Genomic DNA, 13,921 nt, shown 5'->3' on the forward strand with positions numbered 1-13,921 from the left:
ACTCTATTACTGTACTGATCCACACTTAGTCTGTACTATAGACCAGAGCTGCATTCACAATTCTACAGGCTTCAGAAATCTCCCAGCATGCCTCAGATCTGAGACCCTGCTGAGGAAGTGACAACTAGCAGAATTGTGAATGCAGGTAACATAACAGGTGAGTGAAGTACAAGAAAAGGAACGTAGAATTAATTCCAGTACGTAGTGGACGCACATGCTCAGTTCAATCCTTCAGCTGCAGCAAAAGGACTCACCCGCTGAGCTGCCAGCTTGAAATAAACCAAGCAGAGTGACTGGAACAATACATGAGGAGACCTCTGGATCCATGTGAGGTACAGGGCTGGTTCTAATTTTGTACGAAAGACTGCCACATACTATAGGATGTCCGATTTTCATTTTTTACACTATCGTGGAATAAGATTTGCAGCCCTCACCTGAGCTACACCTGCAGAAAATAAAGAAATTAAAAGAGTAGGTTTCTTACCGGCATAGATTGTCCTTACAAATGTATCAGGTGACTTAATGTCTATTACATCTGACACTGGGGACACGTCAAGCTTTGCTGCTACTCTGGGAAGTAAACTCTGCAAAGCAACGGACAAGGAAAATACATCATCAAGTTTACACATATCCAATCATGAAGGTTATTGTATACAGCATTTTATTACATTAATGCAAGTAAAAAGGAAAAGTGAAGCAACTTTGTAAATAGCGCTAAAAGAATTCTAAATCTCAAAGTGAATGATCAAGGTATACAACATAGCTGCCCTCACTATTCATTAGTCTACAGGACTATCTGCATCATTCTGAAACTCCATTTTAGGCCTCATGCACACGTCCGTGGAACACGGACCGTGTGATACCGGCCTGGATTTCTTCTGAGTGCAGGAGCGCACGGCGCCATTGGTTGCTATGGCGCCGTGCGCTTCCTGCTGCCGCCGCAGTACAGTACGAAATCCAGGCCGGTATCACACTGTCCGTGTTCCACAGACGTGTGCATGAGGCTTTAAGCTGGTGGCTGAATAGCGGGCGGCACTTAAAGGGTAATTTTATTTTATTTTTTTCAGTTTATTTAAAAAGCAAGCCATGTTACACCACGAGCAACAGAAGACAGATAATTACAATAAAGGAATAATAGACAAATAAGGTGAAAGAAAAAAAGAAAAGCAAATAGTAAAGGGTAATAGTAGGTGATAATGTGCATCGCTCAAGTTAGGCTACTTTCACACTAGTGACCGTGTGCCCCCGGACTGCCGCTCCGTCCCCAGTGACTATAATGGGGCGGGGCGGGGCGGGGTGGGGTTCCGGCGAGAGGCTGCCGGAATAAATGTTGGACATGTCGTAGTTTTATTCTGGCAGCCTCTCGCCGTGCCTTTGCCGGAACACCGCCCCCATTATAGTCAATGGGGACGGAGCGGCAGTCCAGGGGGACACAGTCACTAGCGGCAGGACGGATGCGGCAGGCTATTCACCCGACGGAACAGCCTGCCGGAGGTCCGTGCCGCTAGTGTGAAAGTAGCCTTACCATAATATGTGTCAGTGGATGTTCGCATCCAAGTTGGCAGGGGTAATAGTACAATGAGTGTTACACCACTGGGCCTACACCTTCTCAAACTCCCCTGGGCACCTACGCTTATGGTACACCAATTTGTTTATAAGGCAGCATATCGTTAATAAGTTGTAGCCTTTGGGATTTGGCAGAAGAGGGGGCCAGACATGATGTAGGACAGAGGGGGCGGGGGGAGTGAAAGAGATGGCTGATCTCCTGGAACACAGAGAGAAGATTTCTAGGTTTTCATTTTAATGAGCCAAAAATGGGGGGGGGGGGGGGGGGGGGGCCGTGGTCAAAGGAAGTTAACCCCTTAAGTACCAGGCCCATCTTTGGTTTTGCATTTTCGTTTTTTCCTCCCCTCGCTCCAATAGCCATAATAACTTTTTTCATTTTCTGTTCACATAGGCATATAAAAGCTTATTTTTTGTGAGATAAGTTGTATTTTTTATTTTTTTTAAAGCCACCATTTAAATTTACCATGTCTTGTATTGGAAAAATCTGAATAAAATTCTTTGTGGGGTTAAATTAAAAAAAAAAATTAAAATGCACTATTTCACTCTAGATTTATCAGTAGGACTTTTATTTAAAGTTGCAAAAAAATGCGGCGGCATAGAAAAACTGTAGTAGTATTTCTAGACAAACATGTCAGGTTTAAAGATAAACCAAACCTGACAAAGAATGGGGGTCATTTATCAAAGACTGGCGCTTTACTCCAGTCTATCCTATGCCTGTGTGCCTAATGTATAATGAGGTGCAGGCCCCGTCACAGCTTAGGTGCATCCTCCAGCAGTCCATGAACCTTTCTGGAAATCTACTGCACTCCTAGCTCCTCAATCATCATTTGCACTATTACCTGGCTTAAATGATAGTGTATGTGCCCACAGCATGTCCCCGCCACTCCCCTGGTGTAGAAACACAACGTGCGGCTAATTTAAGCACAAAGGCATTTAAAAGTTGCTAACCTGGGGTTTGCAACCTTTGTTTTTACAGTTCCTGGCATAGGGTAGTCATAGTAAATGACCCCCAATATGGGCCATTTGACAAATTTGGTGCAAAGGATGCCAACACACAAAAGCAAAACTGGCTTCAAATATTCCCCTCATGATAAATTCCTCTTTGTCTTTTTTACACGAGTTCTATCTGTTCTATACTTCTTGTATAAGAAGGTGCATAGCGATGTGGAACTCACCGAACATTTCTGGAACTATTTCAATCCATCACAAAACAGTAGGTCGGACAGCGATTTCGTGGAGGCACATGATTCTTTGTGCCTTTAACATAACTGGAAGGCCCGAAGAAGTATGTTCCAAAGCAAATCAGGTGTTGACTCTTCTGCATACCATATCCTCAAGCGGCAGTTTTATTAAAGTGCCAGGAGTTTTATTATCGTGCCACATCACTATACAACTTCTTATACAAGCATAACATAGTACTATACGATACAGCTTTTACTTGGATTGTCCTCTACTTCTTAATAGCTTATATTTAACCCCTTCACGCATTTGGACGTAACTGTACGTCTAAATTGCAAGTAATTTACTGTATTTGGACGTACAGTCACGTCCAAACTGCTTACCGGGGCTTTGACACTATAAAGTGTCACAGCCCCGGAGTCTCCGCTCTCCCAGAAAGCAGACACACCGGGGAAGCCGGCAATGGACCAATCAGAGTGGTCCTTTGCCGACAAGCGCTCCGATTGGTTAGTTTCTGCAGACTAACCAATCAGAGCGCTTTAGTGTTAAAATGCTGGTTTCAGGCTGTGATCTCCACACTGGAGATCGCAGCCTGAAATCGGGTAACAAACCCACTGTGCCCCCAGTGTCCCTGATCATGTCTGTGGCCCCCCAGTGCCTCTGATAATGCCCTTCATATGCCTCCAGCTGCCCCCATTGCCCCCTGTAGCCGGCTTCACTGTGATGGCAGCAGCTCAGAAACGGAGCCGCCGCCTTCAGCTGCTACGGCCGAAATCAGTGCTGGCACCGATCGCAGTCATTTAACCCCATAGATGCCGCGGTCAGTAGCCGCCTGCGGCATCCATGGGGTTGGGAGGGTGCTCCCTCTCTCTTCCATCAGGCCGCTGCTGCTGCATTGGCAGCGGCCCAGTGGTTGCCATGGCAACCGGGCGCCTTATAAAGGCGTCCATGCTGCCATGTACCTAAGGCTGATCAGACCCTGAGGGTCTGATCAGACTTAGAGCTCATGCACAGGACCGTTGTTGTTTTGCGGTCCGTTTTTTACGTTGTTCCATATCTGAGTATTTCTACTGTATGGATCAGCAAAATCCAGATGAAATAAGGATGACATACAGATATGTTCCGTGTGCGTTCCGTATATTGCGGGCCTCGGACCGTGATTTGTGGACAATAGGATATGCACCACTTTTTTGCGGAACAGAAATACGGAAACGGAAAGCACACGGAGTACCTTCCGTTGTTTTTGCGGACCATATTAAGTGAATGGTTCCGCAGAGGGTCCGCAAACTAAAAAAAAAAAAAACACGGAACGGAAGCGGAAAGAAAATAAGTTTGTGTGCATGAGCCCTTAGTGTAAATGTAGTAGGGATCGACCGATTATGGGCCGATATTGAGGATTTTGAACGTTATCGGTATCGGCATCTATTTTGCCGATATACCGATAACATATGGGGAACACAGAACGCGCTGCTCTCAGCGCTCTCCGTGTTCCCTCCGCAGCACAGGGTAGAAGGAAGCCGTGTCTCCCTCCCCCTGTGCTGCTGCTGCCGCTGCTGCCAATGAGAGGAGAGAACATAAGAGGAGGGGAGGGGCTGTGGCCACTGCGCCACCAATGAAGATAAGCCTTTCATTCATTCATATACAGGAGGCGGGAGCTGGCTGCAGAATCACATAGCCGGCTCCCGACCTCTATGAGCGATAGCTGCGATCCGCGGTAGTTAACTCCTCAGGTGCCGCGGATCGCAGCTACCGCTCATAGAGGTCGGGAGCCGGCAATGTGATTCTGCTGCCAGCTCCCGCCTCCTGTATATGAATGATTGAGAGACTTATCTTCATTGGTGGCGCAGTGCGCCCCCCCCCCCCCCAAGCCCCCCAGTATTAATCATTGGTGGCGCAGTGCGCCCCCCACCCCCATCCCAATCCCGGCCAATAGTAAAAACATTGGTGGCACAGTGCGCCCCCCCCCCCCACCCCCACCCAGTATTACTCATTGGTGGCAGTGGCCACAGGATCCCCTCTCCCCCGCTCCTCCAATCGGAGCCCCAGCTGTGTAAGCCTGGGGCTCCGATCGGTTACCATGGCAGCCAGGACGCTATTGAAGCCCTGGCTGCCATGGTAAGCTCCATGCTGCTGTGTCACTAAGGGGGCTAAAAGTTAGTAAAAAAAAAATAACAAAAATATTAAGTATAAATGAAAAAGATTTATAAAAAAAAAAATACACATTAACAATAAACATATTAATTTTCAGCAGATTTGTGTAGGAATTATTTTTTTTTCTCAAAAATGAAAATTCCCAGAATATCGGTATAAATTATCGGCTATCGGCCTGAAAGTTCACAAATTATCGGTATCGGCCGATCCCTAAAATGTAGCACTGACTATACAGTTCATTGCAATAGATGAATATTGCAATGCATTGTATAGCCATCAGGCCAACTGGATCTTCAAGATCCAAATGGGTCTTGATAAAAAGAAAAAGAAAAAAGAAAAGAAAAGAAAATTTTAATAAAAATTGTCTTTTCTCATATCCGCTAATTTAGGTCATAAGAAAAAAAAAAAAAAAAAAAGGAAAAAAAATGTATTACACATAATTGGTATCGCTGCGTCCCTAATGACCTGATCTATAAAAGTATTGTTACTACCGTAATCCCGCCCGGTGAACAGTGCAAAAAAAAAATTATGTAAAAAACAATGATGGAATTGCTGTTTTTGTCACCTCACCTCCAAAAAAAAAAAAAAAAAAACACACAACAGATCTAAAAGTCATATGTACCCCAAAATAATACCAATAAAAACCACATCCACTCCCGCAAAAAACAACCCCCCACACAGCTACGTTGGTAAAAAATAAAAGTTATTGATGTTAGTATATGGTGATGCAAAATATCATTTATTTCAAAAACAAAAAAGTAATTTTATGCTGTAAAAGTAGTAAAAAACTTTAATACTATATAAATCTGGTATCACCATAACCAAATCAACCAAAAGAATAAAATTATCATCATATTTAACGCAAGAGGAACCCCATAAAAAATTTAAAAAAACAGACAATTGCCATTTTTACCCACTTCAACTCTTCTGCACACAAAAAAAATGACATTTTAAAATTTACCCTCCATTTTGCTTTAATTCTTGTGGAACACCTAAAGGGTTAACAAAGTTTGTAAAATCCATTTTGAATAACTTGAGAGGTGTAGTTTCTAAAATGGGGTCATTTGTGGGTGGTTTCTACTATGTAAGCCCCACAAAGTGACTTCATAACTGAACTGCTCCTTAAAAAAGTGGGTTTTGGCAATTTGCTTCTAAACTTCTAAGCCTTCTAACGTCCTAAAAAATAAAATGACATTTATAGACAAAAATAAAATGACATTTATAGACATATGGGGAATGTAAAGTAATAACTATTTTATGAAGTATCACTATCTGTCTTAAAAGCAGAGAAATTCTAATTTTCAAGATAGCGAATTTTTTAAAATTTTCAGCAAATGTGGGGTTTTTTGTGTGCGTAAAGGTAAAATGTATCAAATCAAAATCACCACTAATATGAAGTATGATGTGTCACGCGAAAACAATCTCAGAATGGCTTTGGTAAAAACATACACTGACACGTCAGATTTTAAAGATGGGGCTCCGGCATTTTGTCCAAACTGGCTATCGCTTGAAGGGGTTAAAGGGAACCAGTCATCACAAAATGCAGTGCATGTTATACAACAGGAGGAGCTGAGCAGATTGATGTATAGTTTTGGGGGAAAAGATTCAGTATAACCTGTTTTTCACTTATATTCCTGGTCATTCTGGGCTTTGAAGTCAGGAAGTTGGTCCTATCAGTGATAGACAGCCTTCCCTCTATGACTATGTATACACAGAATAGCTGTCAATCACTGATAGAACCGCCTCCTGGACTTCAAAACCCAGAATGAGCCTAGATATAAATGAATAAAGTACAAGTTTTATTGAATCATTTCCCATAAAGCAATATCTGAATCTGCTCAGCTCCTCCTGCTCTATAACATGCTGCCTGTAGCTTACAATGCATTTTCATAGTGACAGGTTCCCTTTAATAGATGATCAAGAAATAGGGGACAGATGGATGACCATATGACTGTAGGATCAGACTACATAGGCTTGTAGTCTGTTACTATGGAAACATATGGAATAGGAATGTAAACACAAGATAATAAATAATTCTTCAGAAGATTTGCATTGCTTCATTTTTATTTTTTTATTTTATTATTATGAATAGACTGGAACAATTTAAAACATGTTTTCACGGTGGACCTTCCCAGTTCACAATATTATCTGACTATTGGCAAACCAACTCAGCGGCACTCGGGCAAGCACTGCAACCTTATTGTTTAGGGTACCTTCACACAGTGCAGATTTGTATGCAGAAAATCCGCATGAAATCCCCACTAGTTATCCCAGTTTTGGTGCATTTTTTGAGGATTTTTGTGCAAACTTTTTGTTTAATGTTAACAACCCTAATGAAGTCCATGGAGGAAATCACTCGACAGACAACAATTGACATGCTATGGACTTTAAAATTCGCACAACAGGTAAATTTCTGCAAGGAATTAAAAAAGCCAAGTGTACATGAGATTTGCCAAATCTCATTCACTTTTCCGATACGGTGTTAAACTGCAGCTTTTCTGCGCAAAAATCCTACTAAGCATAGTAGACAGCATGTAACGTAAACAATGAAGAGAATCGCCCGAACACAGCAGCCCCTTCGAACAACTGATCAGTCGAGGTGCTGACAGGCGAACCCCAACCGATCTGATATTGATGACATATAGCAAAAGGATGGGCCATCAATTGTGGACCCAGAAATCCCCTTTGTGAGACCCTTGAGTATCAAGATATAACTTCTCGTCAGTTTATTAATCAAACAGGCCACTCACCTTTCCGAAGGCGGATGCTCCCGCGCAGATGTGAGTGAAACTGAACTGCTTCTGGGTTTCCAAAATCAAAGGTGTCAGCTCCTCTGAAAAAAAAAAAAAAAAAAAAAAGTCATAAAACAAAACGTCAACACTGAATGAATACATTGGGCCACATTTATCATTACAGGCCTCTTTCACACGGGCGTCCCGGACGCGTTGCGTGTGCTTAGCAGGAAAACCGCGCAAGTAGGCACGCAAATGCAGTCAGTTTTGCCTGCAATTGCGTTCTGCGTTTTTTCCCCGCACGAGTGCAATGCGTTTTGCACGCACGCGAGACAAACGAAATGTGGTACCCAGAACCGAACTTCTTCACTGAAGTTCAGGTTTGGGTTAGGTGTTCTATTCATTTTATTATTTGCCCTAATAACATGGTTATAAAGAAAAATAATAGCATTCTTATTACAGAATGCATAGTACAATAAGGCTGGAGGGGTTAAAAAAAATAAAAAATAAATTATCCTCTTGTTCGCGCAGCCGACATAGTCTTCTTTCTTCTTCCTGCAGGACCTTTGATGACGTTATCGCGCTCACCACGTGGTGAGCACAGTGACGTCAGCACAGGTCCTGCTGAATGAAGCTAGAAGGATCTTCATTCAGCAGGACCTGCGCTGATGTCACTGTGCTCACAACATGGTGAGCGCGATGACGTCATCAAAGGTCCCTTTGCAGATCCTGCAGGAAGAAAGAAAGAAGACTATGTTGGCTGCGCGAACAAGAGGATAAGGTGAGTTTTTATTTTTTTTAACCCCTCAAGCAACATTTTAGTAAGCATTCTGTAATAAAAATGCTATTATTTTCCTTTATAACCATGTTATAAGGGAAAATATTACAGTGAATTGATTTTACTAACATCATCTCCTGGCAACCATGCGTGAAAATCAGATTGCAACTTTTTCCCCTCATTATTTTGACCTGAGCTAATGATAAATCTGGCCCATAGTTCTCAAGTCTAATAATACAGATTAATGCAAGTTACAGATCGTAGAGAGATACAGAAATCAAAGAGATAAAAATAAGGAAAGATAAGAACGTATGACAAAAAAACCTGAGCAGATAGTCAAATAAAAAACTTCAAACCTGGCAAAAAACCCTTGTATGCCTCATGCTGAGCAACAAACAGCTTGGAAACCCCTTGGACTTTTGCCAACTGCTCTGCTACCTGCAAATGTAACCAGAACACAATTAAAAAGGCAATAAAGCATTAAACACTAATCAGCCATAACATTAAGCGGATTGAAGTCAATGGGTCCGCACTGCGGTCTGCAAAACGGACATGGTAGTGTGCATGAGGCCCAAACGGACATGCTGCAGATGCTAAATCTGCATTGCAACTCGCCTTATGTGGAGATTTCATTGTGGAACTTTTCCATAGTGCGTGGATGAGATTTTTTTTAAATCTACCCGACTTTGCTGATATGGTAAAATGCTGCCGATTTCCTGTATGGAGAGCCACTGCATTTCTACCACGATAGGCTCTACCCTAAGGCCCCTTTCACATGGGCGAGTATTCTGCGCGGATGTGATGCGTGAGTTGAACGCATTGCACCCGCACTGAATCCCGACCCATTCATTTCTATGGGGCTGTTCACATGAGCGTTGATTTTCACGCATCACTTGTGCGTTGCGTGAAAATCGCAGCATGCTCTATTTTGTGCGTTTTTCACGTAACGCAGGCCCCATAGAAATTAATGGGGTTGTGTGAAAATCGCAAGCATCCGCAAGCAAGTGCGGATGCGGTGCGATTTTCATGCACGGTTGCTAGGAGACGATCGGGATGGAGACCCGATCATTATTATTTTCCCTTATAACATGGTTATAAGGGAAAATAATAGCATTCTGAATACAGAATGCATAGTAAAATAGCGCTGGACGGGTTAAAAAAAGAAAAAATATATTTAACTCACCTTAGTCCACTTGCTCGCGCAGCCGACATCTCTTCTGTCTCCTTCTTTGCTGGGTGGAGGAAAAGGACCTGTGGTGGCGTCACTCCAGTCATCACATGATCTTTTACCATGGTGATGGATCATGTGATGGACCATGTGATGACCGGAGTGACGTCACCACAGGTCCTGTTCCTCCACACAGCAAAGAAGGAGACAGAAGAGATGCCGGGCTGCGCGAGCAAGTGGACTAAGGTGAGTTAAATTATTTTTAAATTTTTTTAACCCCTTTAGCACTATTTTACTATGCATTCTGTATTCAGAATGCTATTATTTTCCCTTAGAACCATGTTATAAAAGGGAAAATAATACAATCTACAGAACACCGATCCCAAGCCCGAACTTCTGTGAAGAAGTTCGGGTTTGGGTACCAAACATGTGCGATTTTTCTCACGCGAGTGCAAAACGCATTACAATGTTTTGCACTCGCGCGGAAAAATCGCACATGTTCCCGCACCTTTTCCCGCAACGCCCGTCTGAAAGAGGCCTTAGGCCTCTTTCACATGAACGATACGGACTGGCTCAGAGTGCATTCTGTGAAACTCGCACCATTTTGCAAGCAAGTTCAGTCAGTTCTGTCTGCAATGGTGTTCAGGGTTTCAGTTTTTTCCACGCGGGTGCAATGCGTTTTTATGCGTTTTTCACACGCATGATAAAAAACTGAAGGTTTACAAACATCTCCTAGCATCCATCTGTGAAAAACACATTGCATTAAATCTGGATGCAATGCAGAACTGATGCATAAAAATAAAAAAAATGTACACAGACCCATTGAAACGAATGGGTCAGGCTTCAGTGCAGGTGCTATGTGTTCACGTCACGCATTGCACGGAAAACTCCCTCGTGTGAAAGGGGCCTTAAAGGGTTTGTCCAGCCTTGGATTTAACAACCTGTATGGACTTGTGTCCCTGAACACAAAAAAGCTGACTTACCTAGCCACAGTCCCATCGCTCTACATCGCAACTGTGGCATAACATTCAAGCCTATGTGACCACTGACACCTATGGTTGGCTGCTGAGGTCAAGGGACCAAGCAGTTTCCTGTCCCATGGGGACAGGAAGCTGCAGGGAATGGACCAGTAGAGTGACTGCAGGCAGGCGAGTCTGCTTTTTTTATGTTCGAGTGTGGATTATAGAAATTGTTGGCTCTAAGGCCAGACAACCCCTTTAATGTTATGGCTGATCAGCATATGTCCATTAATAGGAAATAAAGCAGTAGGTGTAACAAGTCCGATACATCAAATAGTAAATGAATCATGACATGTCTGCATGTGTGAATAACATTTTTGCAGTATAAGAAAAGAAAGGGAGAGCGGGGCATCAGTAGGACCGTATGATGTGCATGGAAGAACGCTGATGGAGGTGCTCATCTGCTCGGGTTGTGCTGGGAACGCAACACCCAAGATAGCGATGAATGAATCGGTAGCTGGTGCAGCCAAACTTCTCCCTTCAAGACACGCAGGGCCAGGTAGGTAAATGTGGAGGTAACGGGGTCAGCAGTGATGCAGCCAGATTGGTCCAGACTGGATGTTAAGTGATAAACTGGACTTTTATTATCTCATAAGTTTCAGGGCCGGACCAGCCCCTTCTTCAGACCAAGAAGTTCTGATGTAGGGGCTATTCCGGACCTGACACGCGTAACTTATGAGATAATAAAAGTCAAGTTTACCACGTAACCCTCCTGTCTGCTGATCCCGTCACCTCCACATATATTTTTGTAGTGTTGTACAGTATTTATACATACAAACTGAAAAGAATGGCGTGGTATTAAACAAGCAGGACGTGCTCAAACCCACATGCAGTGGTGCATATATATAGGGGAGCAAATCCTGCACTTGCGGCCCGTTGCTAATGGCGATCCCCAGCAAAAATGCATACAGTGGAGGATGCCTGCAGCGGACCACAAGTACCACAATAGACATCCTACACAAGATAGCAATTATGTGGATGTGATCATCTATATAACAATATAATAGCAAAGACAGGTGCACTCTGCGTTCTTACTAAACCCTCAAACTGATTTTAAAATTGAGAGATTAGTCAACATGTCCTACGGTGTATATAAATGTCCTACGGTGTATATACTGTTGTACAGTATTTATACACCATTAAAGGGGTTGTCCGGGATTGAGGACATTGTTGTAATGGTACAACAAGCACATAAATATTACATACATTCCTGTCCTACCTTTGCCAGAGTTTTCTGATGCCCTGTATTTATTTCATAAATTCTCAGCCGGAAGTTCCGATTTTCAAAGATTCAGTGACGTACCGACTCCTTACTGGTGTGCTAAGCCTCTTCTTCCGCTTAGCAAGGAGCCCGGTGACGTCACTAGCACACAGGAGCGTTCTGGAGCTAGCAAGGAGGGTGTCAGTAGGAGGGAAGTGTCAGAGCTAAACCATCCCGTTCTGTGACATCACCAGGCACAGAGGGCGTTAGTCTGGGAAGGAGGCAGTATTTGGAGGAGGGAACTCGCCTCACTAAGGAACGCCCCCCCCCTCTGCCGATGACATCACCGGCCATAGAGGAGCGTTATTAGGAGTAGAAGGAGGTTGTATTGGAGGAAGAAAACTTTGCTATTTAGCATAGTGCACGCCTCCCATGGTCATTTGCAATGAATGGGATGTGCTACAGTATTGGTGCTAACCACGCCTCCCATGCCCCTACATGCCAGTCCGATCGCTCCCTGCCACTATTAGAGAGCAGATACATGGAAGCAGGGAGGCATTCAGCTTGTAGGCTTAGAACAAGGTGGTTTTAGGGGAGGAATACTGATGAGGAGTATGAGTGGTAGGAGGCGGAATACTGATTAGGGGAGTGGTAAGGCTTGTGAGATCCAGCTGCAGAATCACGCAGCCTTGTGGGACCCATAAGGGTCCATTCACACGTCCGTTGTTTCTTTCCTGATCTGTTCCGTTTTTTGCGGAACAGATCTGGACCCATTCATTTTCAATGGGTCCTGAAAAAAAAAAATCAGACATTGAGCTGTCCATTTTTTTTCAGGACCCATTGAAAATGAATGGGTCCAGATCTGTTCCGCAAAAAATGGAACAGATCAGGAAAGAAACAACGGACGTGTGAATGGACCCTAAGGTAGTGTGGCCGGAAATGACATAGCACAGGAGCTGCTATGTAAACAATACTGACAGCAGTATTAGGGACTCATAGGAGCAAAGGGGATGAAAAAAAATATACAGCATCAGGATAACTTTACTGCGTAATGTCAAGGTGATTATTAATGATTTTAAAAATTACTTTGATCCCGGACAACCCCTTTAAAGGAAGTGATCAATGTACCTTGCAGTGAATTTGTCTATTAAAACATAATTCGTTTCACGGTTATTAAAGGGGCTAAGCCATCCGGACAACCCCTCTTCACAGTCAAAAGCAGGAAAAGAGGGGGAAGGAACTGAGAGACGCTATGTAAATGCTTTTTACAAAAAATAAAACTCAGTGTGAACTAGGCCTTATGAACTGAAACTGGGGCAGGGTGTGTACCAGCACATGAGCAGGAAGATTAGCTGTTCAGGGAGAAGAAAGCTGGTGACAAGCACTAATATGTAAATGCTGCCACACTGGGACAGAAGGGCACTACCCAGGCTCTATGACCCAGCCAGCAAGTCGGGCACTGGAGAACCTACCTTAGAGCAGTCAGTCCCGGCCACCAGGCAGGTCACATCCCCTCCCAGCTTCTTGGCAGCAGAGATTGCACTCAGGGTGATAGGTGTCACTTGCTGCGTGTCATGCTCCGCAATAACCAGAGTACTCAGCAGCCTGCGCAGGGCGGAGGACTGAACAGGGGAGACATAACATTATTAGAGAACACTGCCAGGACGGGTACAACAAGCCTCTTCTGCAGGCTACTCACCCCCCGCCGTGTGCACGGATTCAGCGCTCGATACATGACAGGCACAGAGGTGACCGGGACGCTGACGTCTAAAGCTTAGGACGGACAACTACGAAGGCGCGCGAAGATGACGTCACGTCATCCTGGCAAAGGAACGCCTGGGATGGGGTCACGTGTTTAGACGTCTAGTAATGACCGCTAGACATTTAGATAGACAGGAGGCAGCAGCGCACGGGTCACGTGATCAGCAGCTTCTGTGTGCAGAACATGTCTGTACTGATATTTTATGTTAATAAAGTTTAGTAGAATGACTGTAAATAGAAAAAGCTCCAATACTCTCCTTAGTGTCTGCTCTTCCCCATGAAGAAATGAGACAAATATCTACTTTCACACTAGCGTTAAAGTTTTCCGCTATTGAGTTCCTTCCTAGGGGCTCAATAATGGGAAAA

At 43.8% G+C, this 13,921-nt stretch overlaps 1 protein-coding gene across 1 annotated transcript in view; it reads right to left on the minus strand.

Annotated features, from left to right (window-relative positions):
* The window catches only part of ETFA (electron transfer flavoprotein subunit alpha), a 58,135-nt gene extending 44,496 nt beyond the window's left edge, over positions 1-13,639 (minus strand). The window contains exons 1-5 of the mRNA XM_040413606.1: positions 13,494-13,639; positions 13,267-13,416; positions 8,763-8,844; positions 7,647-7,729; positions 485-584 (exon numbers count right to left, since the gene is read on the minus strand). Coding sequence (XP_040269540.1) covers positions 485-584; positions 7,647-7,729; positions 8,763-8,844; positions 13,267-13,416; positions 13,494-13,529 — 451 coding nt within the window. The 5' untranslated portion in view covers positions 13,530-13,639. The remainder of the gene's footprint in view (positions 1-484; positions 585-7,646; positions 7,730-8,762; positions 8,845-13,266; positions 13,417-13,493) is intronic.
* Positions 13,640-13,921: the final 282 nt, after the last annotated feature.

The sequence above is a fragment of the Bufo bufo genome, chromosome 1 (assembly GCF_905171765.1).
Source record: "Bufo bufo chromosome 1, aBufBuf1.1, whole genome shotgun sequence".
In the NCBI taxonomy this organism is placed as follows: Eukaryota; Metazoa; Chordata; class Amphibia; order Anura; family Bufonidae; genus Bufo; species Bufo bufo.